Source organism: Cydia fagiglandana, chromosome 20 (assembly GCF_963556715.1).
Source record: "Cydia fagiglandana chromosome 20, ilCydFagi1.1, whole genome shotgun sequence".
In the NCBI taxonomy this organism is placed as follows: Eukaryota; Metazoa; Arthropoda; class Insecta; order Lepidoptera; family Tortricidae; genus Cydia; species Cydia fagiglandana.
Window position 1 is genome coordinate 13003506 of NC_085951.1, and position 19024 is coordinate 13022529.

At 38.0% G+C, this 19024-nt stretch overlaps 1 protein-coding gene across 4 annotated transcripts in view; it reads right to left on the reverse strand.

The window, feature by feature from the left end:
- Positions 1-19024, reverse strand: part of LOC134674474 (ceramide synthase 6-like) — a 55316-nt gene that overhangs the window by 6339 nt on the left and 29953 nt on the right. For all 4 annotated transcript variants that reach the window (XM_063532564.1, XM_063532562.1, XM_063532563.1 and 1 more), the window contains 2 exons: positions 9286-9507; positions 342-563 (listed from right to left, as the gene is read on the reverse strand). In XM_063532564.1, coding sequence (XP_063388634.1) covers positions 342-563; positions 9286-9507 — 444 coding nt within the window. The remainder of the gene's footprint in view (positions 1-341; positions 564-9285; positions 9508-19024) is intronic.

Sequence of the window (19024 nt, forward strand, 5' to 3'; positions counted from 1 at the left end):
TTCCAACGACAAATCATAGATCACCGCGAAACGATACCTAAACCTACATTATATATCTGTCGGCGGCCGATCGTAAGATCAGGCAGATCGTAATGTTCCTGTGTAATGTTTTAACGTTTGTCACATTAATCCAAGATATAGGTAGGATAGGTTCGTTAGGTTGCTTCAGATGCCGGAAGGGCAAACTGTCCAGAAATAGGAGCCCCGTCGACTCAGGGAACGAGTCAAAGATTTTCATGTTCCACGACATGCCTAGGAATTTCACGATATGCCTGATTTTACGATCGGCCGACGACATATCCATCGCTTAAAGACCACCACAGCTAACAAAATTTACGTACCTCCAAAAATATATCCGCACAGTCATGTGACAGTAGCACCAGCGTCCCTATCCTGTGAAGGTTGCAGACCCAGCTGAAGGACAACAGCATGATGGTGGCCAGGTGGTGGACGAACATCTGCCAGAAGTCCTTGCGGCGGACGTCCCAGAACTGGGACATGGTGAGCGACCAGTAGAAGGCTGAGGAGATCATGTAGTACCACCACACGTCGTTCGTTAGACCCTGGAATGTGATGTTCAAGTTTATGCTCTGTATCTTTAGATATTTAAAAAAGAGTAAACAAAATCTACCCTAAAATGGCTTCTCAAGCCAGTTGGCTGAAACTGTCATTTACTATTTAGATTTAACAACCAGGGCTCGGAACCGGTATTTTTTTAAAAACCCAAAATAGCCAATTATTTGATTTTTTTATGCTCTTTACGTACGAGTGAATCATGTATTTAGGTAACAACTTTGTATTATTAGGTTGTCCCATTAAGAATGAAATAATAAACCAAAGAACGAAAACGAACGCAATACCGGTATTTTTGTATGGAGCAAATAAAGGTTTGCGACCCCAAGAATACTATATTTCCCGAAATAAATTAAGTACCTATGTAATTTATTCGTTATTGCGAAACCTGCGTTGCTGATAATGCTAATCACAACTTTTGTCATTTGAATTAAATATTATTTATTTAACAACCATACATAGCTACTAATTATTCGTTATTGCTTACAAAATAACATAGAATAGATTGTGCTGTTAAAGGCGTTTAATGGCTTTTTAAACATTTTAAACAGGACGATCTTATCTTTTCTTTTAGTTACAAATCTTGTGACAATTGTAATCCGTTGGTGATTACTGATTATTAAATTTGTATATTAATATTTTTTTTATTGCTATTGTTTAATTAATTGTTTTAATATCAACCGATTTATTTTGAACCGGTTAATTTTAAATATATCTTCTATAATTAATTACCATGAAAAATGAATAGGGGCTATTCATAAATTACGTCATTTCAAATTAGGGGGGGGGGGGGTCTGGACATCGGATGGCGGTAGCATAAAGTAGGAGGAAATGGGGTCATTTGAAGCATGATTTTTGGATGATTATAGGGGGGGGGGGGTCAAAAATCGTCAAAAATCGATGACGTAATTTATGGACAGCCCCATAGTCTGATAAAGTGATAACGATAATTAAATTTATTACTAATTTATTTTTTATTTGTACTATTTACACAAGTGACTCATAGTCGTACAATTTATACTACGTACTAAAACATATCGCCTGATAAGTTGATAATATCAATATCAAAAAACCGGGCAAGTGCGAGTCAGACTCGCGCACGAAGGGTTCCGCACTATAAATTAAAAAAAAACGGAAAAATAATGCAAAAATAAAAAGGTCACCCATCCAAGTACTGACCACGCCCGACGTTGCTTAACTTTGGTCAAAAATCACGTTTGTTGTATGGGAGCCCCACTTAAATCTTTATTTTATTCTGTTTTTAGTATTTGTTGTTATAGCGGCAACAGAAATACATCATCTGTGACAATTTCAACTGTCTAGCTATCACGGTTCGTGAGATACAGCCTGGTGACAGACAGACGGACGGACGGACGGACAGCGAAGTCTTAGTAATAGGGTCCCGTTTTACCCTTTGGGTACGGAACCCTAAAAAATAACATACCTTAGAGTCTACTACGAAGTGAATCAGCTAATAAGTAAGATAAGCTTATATCTGTTTGTAAAATGATAATATTGGAGATTATTTTATAATTGAATTTTATGATTGCGTTATCATATTGACTTTAAATCACTTAGTAACACAATCGGAGTATGTCAAGTGTCGAAACATAGACTAGGAATCCTCTAGACCGAGCATAGGGGGTCATCCATTAATTACGTCACACGAATTTCTACGTTTTTTGACCCCTCCCCCCCTCCTTGTCACATTTGGCAAACCCCCCCCCCCCCTAGTGTGACGTCACATTTTTTCTACGAAATCGCCAAATCGAATTAAGTAAGTACCTAAGTATTATTAAATACCCGGTGCCGAAATCCTGGAAGCTTGCAAACGTGCAGCCAGTACCCAAGAAGGGTAGTCGTGCTGATCCCTGCAATTACCGACCAATCGCCATTACCTCCATGCTCTGTAAAGTCATGGAAAGGGTACTTAACGGCAAACTGCTGGCATACCTCGAAGCAAATGATCTGCTCAGTGACCGTCAATATGGCTTTCGCCGAGGTCGGTCTACTGGGGATCTTTTAGCGTATGTCACGCACTGCTGCGGCGAGGCCATCGAGAGGAACGGTGAAGCGCTTGCTGTTTCACTGGACATCCCGAAGGCCTTTGACAGGGTTTGGCACGCAAGTCTCCTTAGCAAGCTTCCTGCTTACGGCATCCCTGCTGATTTTTGTAGCTGGCTATCTGATTTCTTGAGTGAACGGTCGATCAGAGTAGTTATTGATGGCTGCTCTTCGGACCTCATGGCCATTGACGCCGGTGTTCCTCAGGGGTCTGTTCTCTCCGCAACCCTTTTCCTGCTCCACATTAACGACATGCTGCAACCCAGCATTGTAGGTTATGCAGATGACAGTACGGTTGTTGAGAGATATTTGGCTAGTGCAAGGGACAGCAGGGAGGATATATGTTCACAGAGAGAGGCCATGGTTGAGCGAATGAACTTGACCCTTAGTCTCGTTTCCCAGTGGGGTGATGACAATCTGGTCACGTTCAATGCCTCCAAAACGCAGGCGTGTCTATTTTCCGCTAAACGGAGTCCATTCGACCTGACTCCTTCTTTCCGGGGTGCATCTGTACCTATTACCGACAGCCTGGGACTCCTCGGCATGGAGCTGACTTCAGTCCTCGGCTTCGGCAGCTTCATTGAGTCTAAAGCACAAACTGCGGCCAGAAAGCTGGGCGTCCTAAATAAGGTGAGGCGATACTTCACACCTGGACAGCTTCTAACACTTTACAAAGCTCAAGTCCGGTCGTGTATGGAGTATTGCAGCCACCTGTGGGATGGCTCAGCTAAATACCAACTCGCCGCTTTGGACTCAGTGGAGCGCAGAGCCAGGAGGATGATTGGCGACAAGAAGCTAACGGCTAAGCTTCAGACTTTGGCCCATCGGCGGAAAGTCGCCAGCCTGTCGGTATTCTACAGGTTGCACTTCGGGGAGTGTGCCCAAGAGCTACACGAGCTCATTCCACCGTCCCCATTCTACCATCGGACTTTTAGACGCACGGCCGGTTTCCATCCTTACTTGGTAGATATTCCGCCAATTCGCACTAAGCGCTTTGCTTCTACTTTCCTTATGCGCACTGCCAAGGAATGGAATTCCTTGCCGGCGTCTATATTTCCGTGCTCTTATAGTCAAGTCAAGTCAAGTCAAGTCAAAAATACTTTATTCATGTAGGCCTAGTAACAAGCACTTATGAACGTTTTACATAATAATATATTATCTTAAGCTAATTATCAGAGCAATTTATTGAAGTTAATATTATTCCATAGTAATATTGGATTATTATACAGATCAAATTTAATACTAAGAATTTCACAAAAAGATCGTCAAACATAAAAAAAAATTGTATAAAAAATACTAGTCTAGAATGTTTCTAGAATAAAATCTAAATGTCAATAACAAATGTCAATAAAATTTAACAAAGAAGTACATACATTGAATTATCTATTTCGAGTCACAATTAATCCCACGTTGTTTTATCACTCATGTAGTCTTGTGTGGTATAATAAGCTTTAGAAATAAGTTTACGCTTTACATAATTTTTAAATTTATTAATTGATAATTCAGTAATATGGTTTGGAAGTTTATTATAAAATCTTACACAATTACCCATGAATGATTTTTTAATTTTATGGAGCCGTGTGAAGGGCACTGCGAGCTTATGTTTATTTCTAGTATTAATATTATGAATGTCACAATTTTTCCTAAAATTAACAATATTTTTATGTACATACAGAATATTCTCATAAATATATTGACAGTGCACTGTCATTATGTCAATTTCCTTGAATTTATCTCTAAGTGAGTCTCTATGGTTCAATTTATATATTGCTCGAATAGCCCGCTTCTGCAGAACAAAAATGGTATTTATCTCTGAAGCACCGCCCCACAGTAAAATACCATATGCCATAATGCTATGGAAGTAACTAAAATATACTAATCGAGCTGTTTTCACATCAGTTAACTGACGGATTTTGCTCACTGCAAAAGCTGCAGAACTCAGTCTACTCGAAAGAGTAGCAATATGGGGACCCCACTGAAGTTTAGAATCTAAAGTTATACCAAGAAAAACTGTACTATCAACTAATTCCAATTCCTCATCCTTCACAATGACACTTGTTTGCACATGCCTTACGTTACTACTAGTGACAAACTGAATACATTTAGTCTTTTTCTCATTTAACAATAAATTATTAACATTGAACCAATTTACTACCTTTGAAATAGCATCGTTTACATCATTGTACGCTTGTTGCTGTCGTTTGACTTTGAAAATAAGTGAGGTGTCGTCTGCAAACAATACTATGTCATGGTGGGTCTTTACAAGGAATGGCAAGTCATTTATGTAGATAAGGAACAGGAAAGGCCCCAATATTGACCCCTGTGGTACACCCATAGAGACCAATGACCCCGGTGATCGCTGTCCACTCACATCGACCCTTTGTATTCTACCATTTAAGTAGGACTTAAGTAAATTCAGTGCCGATCCTCTAACTCCATAATAGTGTAGTTTCCTGATCAATGTTTCATGACAAACGCAGTCGAACGCCTTAGACAAATCACAGAAGACACCTAAAGCATCTCGTGACTCCTCCCAGGCATCGAAAATATGCTTAATTAGCTCAACACCAGCATCGGTTGTTGAGCGACCCCGTGTGAAACCAAACTGCTTATTATGCATTAAATTATTGCCGTTAAAATGTCGTACTAATTGTGAAAGAACTAATTTTTCAAAAATCTTGCTGAATGTTGGTAGCACAGATATCGGTCTAAAGTTAGTGGGGTCAGAGCTGCTACCAGATTTAAACAAAGGAGTTATTTTACTATGTTTCATTAAATCAGGAAACTCGCCGCAATCGACACTGTTGTTAAATATAACTACCAAGTCAGGCGCTACAATTTCTACTAAGGATTTGACAGCATGGACAGAGACTCCCCAGAGGTCATTCGTTTTTTTGACATTAATTGATTTAAACGCCTTTATTACATCTGAGGTACAAACATGTTCAAAATGAAGGTCTCTACAACACTCTGGAGCGTTATCTTTTAATAATGTAACAGCAGATGAGGGTGATGAATTTAAATCCTTAGTTGTGGATACTGGTACCTCGGTGAAAAATTTTTCAAATTCAGTAGCTACTTCTAAATTGGAATCTATAATTTTGTTATCAATATTTAGTTTCAGTTCTTTCATTGTGTGTTTCGAGCGACCAGTCTCCACATTAATAACTTTCCAAGTTGCTTTAATAATGTCCGGACTATTTTTAATTTTCTGACTTAGATAATTCCGCTTAGCTATATGACAATCTATTTTAAACTTCTTCGAATATTCCTTGACATGTTCTTTAAATTCATCACTCGTATTAAACCGCCGTTCCTCATACAAAGCATACAGTTCACGTCTCCGTTGATGTAAGTCCGCAGTAGCCCACTCACTAAAAACAGATGCACCACTAACTACGACCGATTTTGAAGTAAATATCGCGTTATAATGTTCCATAAAAGTGTGAAAGAATGAATTATACATACTATTAGGACTCATATCGGAAGACAAAAAGGGTAGCGCCTGAACTAGACTTTGCTTCATTCTTTCCACGCGGTCCGAGGTTACTGGTACAAAAGTAATTTGTTTTCTCAATGTATTTTTCCTTAAGGCCTCAAATACCATTAATTGGCCTAAGTGGTCTGATTCTAAATTGCTGATAACTTTTTTAGTAATAGGAAAAATATCACTGAAAATATTATCTATACAGGTGGCACTAGTAGCAGTCACTCTAGTAGGCTCCATAAACATGTGGTTGAGATTAAACGATTTGAAAAGATTCAACAATCTACAAGACATTGTTGAATGTTCCAAAATATTTATATTAAAGTCGCCGCATATAAGTAATTTCTTACTAGAAGGTGATAGTTTAAGTAGGACAGATTCCATTGTTCTTTCAAATATTTCAAAATTACTTAATTATAACCCGGCAACCTTCAAATCAAGAGTGAACAGGCACCTTCTGGGCGAGCTCGCTCCATCGTAGGCCACGTCTACGCCTCGGCTAGTCTGTGGCCATGAGTAAACCCATGCATAATAAAAAAAAAAAAAAATTTTTTTTCAAAATATTTTTGACGATATAAATATTAGTAATTTTATAACTCAAAACTGCTTAGGAAAGAAAATTAAACAAATAAAAACGATTATCGTTTTAAAAAAAACTTGTTATTTAAATGTACAGCGAATAAAATAATTTAAATAAATTTTCGGTTACTGATGAAGTTAAAGTGACGTCACAAAGTTTGCGTCTCCCCCCTCCCCCATGTCACAATATGTCACATTTTCTTGACCCCCTCCCTCCCCCTAAACGTGTGATGTAATTAATGGATGACCCCTAGTCGCGCTACCCCCTCTGCCACGCATATGGTAATTTTACTCCATGTTCGAGTCGAAAGTGTCTTTGTGTGACCTCCGTGTCTTTGAACGGACCAATCACGGCACGGGACTTCGCTCACCTCGTCCCGCGCACCCCCGCATTTTTGGCATCATCGGTTGCATGAAAAAATTGCTCTAAACTCGGTCTAGAGGACTCCTAGTCTATGTGTCGAAATGTTGGGATTGTTGGACACAGAGAGACAGACAAAAATGAAAATTATGAAATTTCGTTATCTGCCTCTCCATCACTCTTGCATATTCTAGCGATAGAGAGGTAGATAGCAATATTTCGAACGATAATAACAATTTGAAGGTTTGATTAGACATGTGTCATTCACGAGTGAGTGATTTAAATGAACTGTATTATTGACTGAACTCACGCACACTCACTCTTCAACTCAGTGCAGATTCAACTCGCAAATTCAAGTCATCTATCGGCGCGATTCGGGAAATGTATTAGAGATTCACTAGATACGATATAGTTAGGGTTTGGCAGATGGTCGGGATTTGGCGGGATTCTCCCGATTTTTAGCATGTGTTCCCGATTCCCGACAAAGTGTAAACTGTCCCGAAAAACAGCGCTCGAGCGAGCGAGCTGACGTAGTGCCAATAATGTAAAATATCGTTGTATTTAATACAATTACTTTAATTTGAATGTATTTTTTTCCCGACTTAAGTCCCAAAATCCCGAAAAATTGATGTTGTTTCCCGATAATAGCCCCTTTCGATCTGGCAACCCTAGATATAGTAAAGATATCTTTACTATTTCATATCTAGCGAATCTCTAATTCATTTCCCGAATCGCAGCGCAGCCGCCATAAGGTACCTTTTGCTGTGGAACGTCACATATCTTTACTATATCGTATCTAGTTAATCTCTAATTCATTTCCCGAATAGAGCCGTATCTCAGTGTTCTTTGCTCGCTCTTTCCCATGCACTCATGATTCTCTACCAGTCAACCATAGGGCCTACCTATACCTACATAGAATATATTCATAACTTAGGATTAAATATTTATGATAAACACACAATTAGATGTTCTTATCAGGATTCGTATATCGAACCCAGGATCTCGATCCTGTTTCGTAGCAGAGTCACTGCCGACTAAACTAGGAAACCGTCAAAAATATTGATTCAGTGCAAATGTACCTAGAACCACATTGAATCCGTGCAAAAGTACTAACAACATTTTTAACTGACGAATGATAGGTCTTATGCCTTGGCAATAAGATCCACGAACTGTCAATGAATGGTACTGTACACAAATAAACACGTTTGTTTTTAATATAAGAATCCCGAGTCAAGGTCAGTCGCTACGCATTATGATAAAAATATCAACAAAATAGGTAAATATATATGCAAGAATAATTTACCAGCTGGCTATTTCATTTAAATTTTAATAGTTTGTCAAAGGACTTAATCATAGACAGAGATAATCATACTATCTTTGTCTTACACTAGTACTAACACCTAAAAGAAAAGGATGAGTATAGTTTTCCTGGTTCATACTGACTGACAAATTTGACTAATTATAATATCCAATTGGCTGTTGTTTTTGCGGATACAATCGTATTTTATTGATTCAACCTTACCGTCTGCTATAAAATTGTCTAAAATGAAAACGTCTTATGTTTTTGTCTGTATAAAACGATTTTCTTCATCATCATTCACTACTTTTTAGGGTTCCGTACCCAAAGGACAATAACGGGACTCTATTGGGTACTAAGACTACAGAGAGTCTGTCTGTCTGTCTGTCCAACTGATTCTGTGAAATGCTGGCCCCGAAAGTCTTCTAAAAAAGACAAAATGAGAAAAAGCTGTACATCTACCTACCTATCTCCTATCATACCTTCCCTACCTAGACCTTCCCTGTACCTCCTATCTAGAAGGTATTTCTCGACGTGTTCCCAAAAAACTTGACGAAGATAGAAGGCTTGTACTGTTACCACATGGTTACCTCGCTCTGAACTTTCATTTTGTTCGGGAGTCACTTGAACCCAGGACCTTCGCAGGCAAGTTACTGAGTAGGCTAGTGGATATTATTATAACATCCCCCCCCCCCCCCCCCGTATGCCCGTAGAATCGATGGCCATTGGGGCGGAAAGGTTCTCGAGTGGCGACCACGTACCGGAAGGCGCAGCACACCCACAAGGTGGACTGACGACTTGGTAAAGGTCGCGGGAGTCCGCTGGATGCGGGTGGCAATCTTTGTGGCATTCTTTGGGGGAGGCCTATGTCCAGCAGTGGACGTCCTCTGGCTGATATGATAACATTTACAAAACAGTTCTCACCTGATGCGGATAACCGATGTAGCAATTATCTATCTCCCACAGCCAATCCTTGTCCCATAGGATGAACATTCCGAAGGAGAAGTTGTACAGATAGAAGGTACATCTCCACGCGTTCTCGCAGAACTTGACTAGCGTGGAGGGCTTGTCCTGGGACCGACGGAGGCGCCACCAGCGCTCGACCTGCCGTTCTGACATGTCTAGTTGCTTGGCTAGCGCGCATATCTGGAAAAAGATGGTGGATTGTAAGCACTGGAACTGGTGGATTTTATGCGTGGTTATCATCACACTGATGCAGATCTAGACGCCGCTCCGATGTGTGCGAGACAACGCTACACATATAGAGCGGCGTGCGGATCCGCATCCAAGTTAATGACAGCCTTGAGCTGCCTTTCCACTGAAACGGAGACGAGCGGAGCGGAAATGTGGATTACATCTTATGGCTCCTCTACACGATGGGCCAGCCCAGCGCCGGCCACTCCAAGGGACGCATTTATGCGTTAGAGGGAGCAAGTGATATTGCTATCTCATTCTGCCGCTTGGCTGCGTCCCTGGGAGTGGCCGACGCTGGCCCATCGTGTAGAGGAGCCATTACAACCATCAACCAACGCTATACCTGTCATATCCGCTGGGGTCCGCCTCGAGGAATAAGACAGCTTTAGGCCGAGGTCTCCGTGGTCCTAATCGGTCAAGTAAATTGTAACCTTACCATATTGGCCTTGAATAATCATCCATTTATTTTATTAAATTTACTTATGCAATGTCTGCCAGCGAAAGAAAGGGTTAAACTAAATCAAAGCTGTTCTATTCGGATTTTATTACGGAGGTATAGTCGCACCAAACAAAGTATGCAGCGGATTTGGTAGCCCACGCAGTGTAAGTGTTATGTATACGTCATAATTTCATAGAAGTTTGACGTTTAAAATGACACTTGCACTGCGTGGGCTATCAAAATCGCTGCAGACTTTTTACGGTCTGACTATAGGTAAAACTTGACTTCCATGTAAAATAACAAACAATGATTTTGTATACATTTTATTGCATGTACATAGAGTCCGGCTAAGCTAAATCTGCAGCGTGTTTGATAGCGCAGACTGTGCAAGTGTTCTTTTAAGCGTCATAATTTTATGGAAGTTTGACGTTTATGATAACACTTGCACAGTCTGTGCTATCAAACGCGCTGCAGAGATTAGCTTAGCCTGACTCTAGATGATGATGAACAAATATTTTAATCGTGTCAAAAAATGTTTGTTGATACTCTACCATACTAAAATGATTATGTTTCCAAGTATGTTTGTACATGACATGATGTGTGATTTACTTTTACTTACGTTTTTAGCATTAGAAATAAGGTAAACAATCTTGATGTGTCTTTTAATTGAAATTAAGTAACACATTTTAAAAATAAGTTACTGCAAATATGTAACAATTATGAATGTAATACGATCATTTATATTCTTCTGCTTTCATAAGTAGTAGTTATTGATTTTTAAAAAGCGTTTTTCCATTAAAAGACATGTCAAGATCGCTATCGCTTACCTTCTTCCAAGTTCTTCCTAATGCTAAAAAAACCGAGCAAGTGCGAGTCGGACTCGCGCACGAAGGGTTTCGTACCATAATGTAAAAAAAAAAACAAAAAAAAAACGGTCACGCATCCAAGTACTGACCACTCCCGACGTTGCTTAACTTTGGTCAAAAATCATGTTTGTTGTATGGGAGCCCCATTTAAATCTTTATTTTATTCTGTTTTTAGTATTTGTTGTTATAGCGGCAACAGAAATACATCATCTGTGAAAATTTCAACTGTCTAGCTATCACGGTTCGTGAGATACAGCCTGGTGACAGACGGACGGACGGACGGACGGACAGCGAAGTCTTAGTAATAGGGTCCCGTTTTACCCTTTGGGTACGGAACCCTGAAAAAGAACTATAAGTTACGTATATAGACTAGACATAAAAATTCAAAATCGCTCTCCTTCTTGATTCGACTGGCAAATCATATTACTTTTTGGCCACCGGGTTTTTTATCCTAATTAGACCCCGCTGAATCCGAATTTGCCGGTTGCTCGATCGAAATCTTGACCGGAAGTGAGATATTTGACATTAAAGGTCCCTTTTTTTAGTTTTTCGTAAATAACTCTTAAACGGAGGCGCATAGCAAAAAATGTTCTATTACATAAGTAATCTGCATAAAATTGCCTACAAGAAAGATTCAGTACAATTTTTCGTTAGGATCAATATTCAAAGAGATATTAACGCGGGAAATTTAATTATAATCACTTCGAAGGTCCCTTTTTTTAGTTTTTCGTAAATAATTCATAAACGGCGGCCAATATCAAAAAATGTTGTTAAACGATAATAATCTACACAAAATTTTTAACAAAACAGATTCAGTACACTTTTCGCAGGGATCAATATTTAAAAAGATAATAAAGAGGGAAAGTTCTAGTATAATGAATTCTAAGTTTCCTTGTTTTTATTTATTCGTTAATAATTTGAAAAGTATGACTCATAGCAAAAAAAATCTTATACCTAAATAATAAACATAAAATTTCCTACAAGAGACATGTAGAACACTTTTCGCTAGGATCAATATTTAAAAAGACAAAGCAGCGGGTAAGTTAATTATAAATAATTTTAAAGTCCCTTTTTAGTTATTTGTAAATAACTCGTGAACGGTGTCCCATAACAAAATAGGTTTTTAAGAATAAATTATCTACATAAAATTTCCTACAAAAAACATTTTGAACACTTTTCTCTAGGATCAATATTTAAAGCGATACTAATGGAAGAAAGTTAATTACAATCAGTTCACAGGTCACTTGTTATTAGTTTTTCGTAAATAACTCGTAAACGGTGGTCCTTTGCAAAATAATATTCTACATAAATATTAAACATAAAATTGTCCACAAAAAAGGTTCTGTACACTTTTTCGCTACATTCAATATTTAAAGAGGTATTAAAGGGTGTAAGTTAATTATAATCAATTTCCAGGTCCACATTTTTAGGTTTTCGTAAATGACTCGTAAAATAAGGCTCATAGCAAAGTAAGTCCTTAATGTTCTTGTAAATAAAAAATCGGCATAAAATTTTCTATGAAAACATAATGAACACTTTTCTCTGGGATAAATATTTGAAACGATATTAAAGAAAGAAAGTTCATTACGATCAATTCACATGTCACTTCTTTTTAGTTTTTAGGGTTCCGTACCTCAAAAGGAAAAAAACCGGCCAAGCGCGAGTCGGACTCGCGTTGCAAGGGTTCCGTACACTACCCAAATTTCAACAACGTATTTTTTATATGTGAAACGCGAGTGAATTGCCATTAAAAAACCCGTAGGGGTCGGTTCAAAAACTAAGTAATGTGCGACTCGCGCTTGACTGCATATTTCTAATAGGTTTTCCTGTCATCTATAGGTAAACCCAGTAGTTTCGGAGATAACGCCCCCCCCCCCCCATAGCCAAACAATGACCATTCCCCCCCCCCATTTATCCGTTTACGAGTCATTTACGAAAACCTGAAAATAGGGACTTGGAAATTAATTATTATTGATTATTGAACTTACCCTCTTTAATACCTCTTTAAATATTGATCGTAGTGGAAAAGTGTACAGAACCTTTTTTGTGGACAATTTTATGTTTAATATTTATGTAGAAAATTATTTTGCAAAGGGCCACCGTTTACGACTTATTTACGATAAACTAATAAAACGTGACCTGTGAACTGATTGTAATTAACTTTCTTCCATTAATATCGCTTTAAATATTGATCCTACAGAAAAGTGTTCCAGATGTTTTTTGGAGGAAATTTTATGTAGATAATTTATTCTTAAAAACCTATTTTGCTATGGGACATCGTTTACGAGTTATTTACAAATAACTAAAAAGGGACTTTAAAATTATTTATAATTAACTTACCCGCTGCTTTGTCTTTTTAAATATTGATCCTAGCGAAAAGTGTTCTACATGTTCCTTGTAGGAAATTTTATGTTTATTATTTAAGTATAAGATTTTTTTTGCTATGAGTCATACTTTTCAAATTATTAACGAATAAATAAAAACAAGGAAACTTAGAATTCATTATACTAGAACTTTCCCTTTTTATTATCTTTTTAAATATTGATCCCTGCGAAAAGTGTACTGAATCTGTTTTGTTAAAAATTTTGTGTAGATTATTATCGTTTAACAACATTTTTTGATATTGGCCGCCGTTTATGAGTTATTTACGAAAAACTAAAAAAAGGGACCTTCGAAGTGATTATAATTAAATTTCCCGCGTTAATATCTCTTTGAATATTGATCCTAGCGAAAAATTGTACTGAATCTTTCTTGTAGGCAATTATATGCAGATTACTTATGTAATAGAACATTTTTTGCTATGCGCCTCCGTTTAAGAGTTATTTACGGAAAACTAAAAAAAGGGACCTTTAATGTCAAATATCTCACTTCCGGTCACGGTTTCGATCGAGCAACCGGCAAATTCGGATTCAGCGGGGTTTAATTAGGTTAAAAAACCCGGTTGCCAAAAAGTAATATGCTTTGCCAGTCGAAATCGTTTTGATGAAAAATATGACCAGTCTAATATGTGAGCAAAGCATGTGCAAGGGCATGCACTACAGATTGCAGTCTAACTAAGCTTCGTCATCAATTCTACAATGAATGGAAAAATAAGATTCATATAAAAAAAATACGCGGAACCTTCTTTTAAACTCCTAGAATCCCCTAAGCCATATACTTAAAATTAAAAAAAAAAACTAAATTACGGGGTATTTGCAATTCCGCATGAATTATATCCCATCCGTATCGTACTCCGGGGGTTAAAGGGGGCGGATCAAAGACTTTCACAAAATAAAAGTGGGGTTAAAACTGTTGTTGTGGGGTTGCAAGAAACAGCAGTCATTGCACCCATATTTTTCACCGGTGCGTAACGTAGAAAGAAACATCACACTATAAGTCGAATATCGACTTTGACCCAGTTATCGCCAGTATTCGATCCTTTTATATTTCATCCACCACCACAGATAAAACATCCTCCACACTGAGCATAGTCGCGCTACCCCCTCTGGGTACGGTAATTTTACTCCATGTTCGAGTCGAAAGTGTCTTTGTGTGGCGTCCGTGTATTTCACGTGTCTTTGAACGGACCAATCACGGCACGGGACTTCGCTCACCTCGTCCCGCGCACCCCCGCATTTTTGGCATCATCGGTTGCATGAAATAATTGCTCTAAACTCGGTCTAGAGGATTCCTAGTCTATGTCCATCACCCACCACGTGTGGTCTTCCCACGAACGGTATACATGTATATTCTATAAGTTTAGGAATTTAGTAACCGCTTTACCGGGTAAAAACGGTTTCAAACAGTTTCGTTTCTTACTTTAAAGCGGTGCAGGATGTCGCTATAATACGCGCATAGCGTTGTCTCGCTCAAACATCGAAGCGACGTGCGTATCGCATCCAGTGTGATAATCGCGTATAAAAAAATTCAGGCCTTCTCTCATGCGCGAGAGGGCTGGGCTATAGTCCCCACGCCAGCCCAATGCGGATTGGGGACTTCACACACACCTTTGAATAACCCCTATATTAAGTATTAACCCCTATTAACGCTTATTAACTCGGTATAAAATCGGATTGGATATTGAAACATGATTTTTATGGGGCCAAAGGAAAAATAATGTATATGTGCAGATCCAGTCAAGTGACTTTTCATAATCGCATACAAAATTTGACCTTTCTACACCTAAACGCAACGCTAAAACTTAGGTAGGTACATGTAGAAATTAGCATCCTTTGCCTTGACCAAAATTGCGAAAAACTGGCAGATTTCCGCTAAAAGTAATTAAAAATCGCTCAATTAATTAATCGCGACGAATTAACCCGGCTCAGTGGACAGCTAATAAATCAAGTTCACGCATTAAAGTAATTGCATTCAATGGTCTTGCTAATTATTTCCTTTTACATTATGATGTACGTGATTTTGTGGGCATTAAATACGACAAAGTAGGTACAGTACCTATTGAAAATCGTAAAACCTTTAATATTAAAAAGCATCGTCAAAAGTAAAACAGCGTCATAGTTCCTACAAAAATATTAATTGCGGCCTCTCATTGCGAAGTTCAATGACAATTAGTAGAATAACATTTAACAATTGGGGTCAAGTCAAATGAAGATTTTTTTTTTTTTTTCATTTATTTATTAACACAGAATAATACATTTAAAAAAATCATGACAGCGAACAAAGCCCCCTGAGGCTTAACTGCCGCTGTAAATCGCTCTTATTTACTATTAATATTAAGTATATTAAACTATGGAGTATTTCATTTCACGAAGTCGGCAATCATGTTTCTTATTATGAGGTGTTGTAGTCTAGATTCCCCATCTTCGTGATATGAGACACTCCTATAAGTGTGACGTATACCTATAATTTACTTAGCTAAGATATAGGGCTTTCAATATTTGTTTACATTTATGTGGGTTGTTATTGATATTATTATAAGTTACTTCGGGTAGTTTGTTTAGGGTATGTGGTAACAAATATTCCCATCGTCGTTTACCATATGTATTAACACACTTTGGTAGGACAAATCGAGGCAAATAGGATAACTTTCGTAAATGTTGAGGTCTACAGTTTTTGTTTAGGCTTCCTATGTTTAAAATCTCCTCATTGATTATTGCCATATCTATTTTCTTATGTATACTAATAATTTTACAATATTGTAATAATTCTTCATGGCTCTCTATTTTTCCTCTTACATTATTTGGGACGATCGTTTTTAATAAACTTAGCTGTAGTCTATATATTTTATTTATGTATGTTTTATACGTTCTACCGTAACTACTTAATCCATAGTCAATAATGGATTGTGCTAGCGCCAGGTATAACATTCTGAGTAACGTATAAGGTATTTTAAATTTTAACACTGCAAATTTTGCCAGCACTGATCTTAGTTTGTTACAAACGTAGTTTATGTGTGGCCCCCAATTAAAGTGATTATCAATAATTAATCCTAGGTACGTGTGTTCGGTGACGAGTTCGAGTGATTCACAGTTACATGGACCTTTTGTATTGTAACAATTGTTGTTATGAAAGCATTGATGACTGTGAGCTCTAATTACCGGCTTGTCTTTTTTGGGCATATAGTTTGAGTGAATGTTCATTAGTTTCGTTTTTGAGTAGTTCAAGACGAGACCCACGTCGTGGGCCCATTTGCAAAGGAGATCAAAGTTATTTTGCATGAGACATCTGGCCTTCTCAATGTCCCTGTCCGCCACTAGGAGGCAGGTGTCATCTGCGAATTGGTATACCGAGCCCTCTTTAAATATGTTACACATGTCGTTTACATACAATAAATATTCGGTAGGAGCAAAAATCGAGCCTTGAGCCGTGCCTTCCTCGGTTGGGATTAGATCACTTAGTATATTGTTTATTTTTACTGTAGTATAACGGTTATGGTGGTAATTTTTGAAAAAATCAAGAAGAGGGCCCTGTATTCCACTTCCTTTAAGTTTGGCATATAGTGTATCGTACCGTAGAGTTTCAAATGCCTGATGCAAGATGATGAAGGGCTTTTTTCTAGGACTTTTTAGGGTTCCGTTCCGTACCTCAAAAGGAAAAAATGGAATCCTCGTGCGTCTGTCTGTCTGTAAAAACACTCACACCTTTACGTCATCACTGTGACTTCATTCAATAAATGTTACGTCATTATCTTTAACTTTTTAGGTCACGTGACGTCACAGGAAATTCGAATTGATTCCGGAACGAATGGAATGTGGAAGGGATTTAGATTTAGAACTTTTATGAAAGTTTTAACGAAAATTACGTGTAGATCTGGTTAAACTATACACCATAGTCAAGATATGTGGCTTGGCCGTTTCGCTACCTCACATGGTGAAAAATGTATTCACTATTCATTATTATTAAGGTAGACACGAATGAATGATGTAGAATTCACGCTTAAACCACTGAACCGATTTAGATGAAGTTTTGTATGGAGATAGTTTCAGAGGGCCTACCGCAAACCACGCTCGACATGTTGCCTCTCTGTCGCACTTTTAAATTCGTACGTAAGTGTGACAGGGATATGCAACACGTCGAACGTGGTTCGCGGTAGGCCCTCAGGCCCGGGGAAGGATACAGGATAATTCTTATCCGTTATGATCATCATAATTCCACGCAAACATAATTGGCAGAACCTAGCAAATAGATATCCTAAGTTAGCCGGTGAATGTGCTAGCATATTACTTGGATGCTTACACTCGATCTATCCGTTCCGTTACGCTTGCCTTCATTACTAATTAATTTACAGTTTCTACAATGTTAATTACGTGTTCTGTGTTTCTATCGGTCTACTGTCTAGTCTAGTTCCAGGAATGTAGAATGTTCCAGTAGTGCAATAATCCTAGAATGTTTTGTATAAAATTAAACTTTCGTGAAAAAAATTTATATGGGCCGGACACTACCGTGAATACTGACATTACTTTGAAGGAATGACATTTTTAGTGATAGTGTAGGGATTGTCATGAAGGAATGACGGCAAGTAATGAAGTTTATTTGAATAATTTCAGTCAGTATTGGAGTTATGTCAAAGTAATTAAACTAGAAATGACATTACTACTGACAGTGAATTGATTAGAATGATGGAATCAGAAATGACGGAAGGAATGATGGAAGATAATGAAGTTATTCAAATAAACTGTTGTTAGACAACAACGGTTTCATTCACTTGAATTTTTAGTCGCTACTGGCGACATTGTTTCGGGCCCGTCGCCAATAGCGACAAAAAATTTGGTAACTGACTAAAAAACAATGTTGTTTCACAAAAGTGCGAAGTTTGTAAGCTAATGTAATTTTAGGGTCACGGGTCACTGAATCATTATAATTATCTCTTTGGATGCATTGATTGCTGCAATTATTTCATTTATTTTATTTAACATTACAAGTCATGTAATTACAGATTAATAAAAAGCATCCGATTACTATCTCTATCCTAGAATTTATCCCATCGGCGCTGCGTCCTCATAGGGTCCAGAGTTTTATAAAACAAAAAAAGATCCTGGAGACTAACACATAGCAACTAAATATATAGAAACCAAATGTACACTTTGCAACGAAATAAACAAACAACCTTAATTTATTTTATTTGGGTGTCATTCTGAATCCCTAACAACGTTTGTCCTAAAGTCACTTGCTCTAACTGGTTCGTCCTAATGGGCACATGCCCTAACGATCAATTGTCATAACGATTATTTTCCATAATGTAATGGTTAGCCTAAGAATCATTTGACCTAAGAATATTTATACCATAACTATCAAGACCCCTAAAGTTTTTTACCATATTTTCGAAATCCCTAACAATGTTTGGCATAAAATAACATGCTCTAACTGTTTTGACCAAATGGCTACTGCCCTAATGATCTATTATCATAACAGTTACTTTTCCTATTGATCAATTATCATAACAATTACTTTCCATAATGAATGGTAACGAACTGTTGCCACAAAAGTGGGTTAGGTTAGGTTAGAACTATGACCCTCGAAAAAATGAACTGCTGCCACAAAAGTGGGTTAGGTTAGGTTAGAACTGTGACCCTCAAAAAACGAACTGCTGCCACAAAAGTGGGTTAGGTTAGGTTAGAACTGTGACCCCCGAAAAAACGAACTGCTGTCACAAAAGTGGGTTAGGTTAGGTTAGAACTGCGATCCTCGCAAAAATGAAGTGCTGCCATTGGTTAGGTTAGGAGGG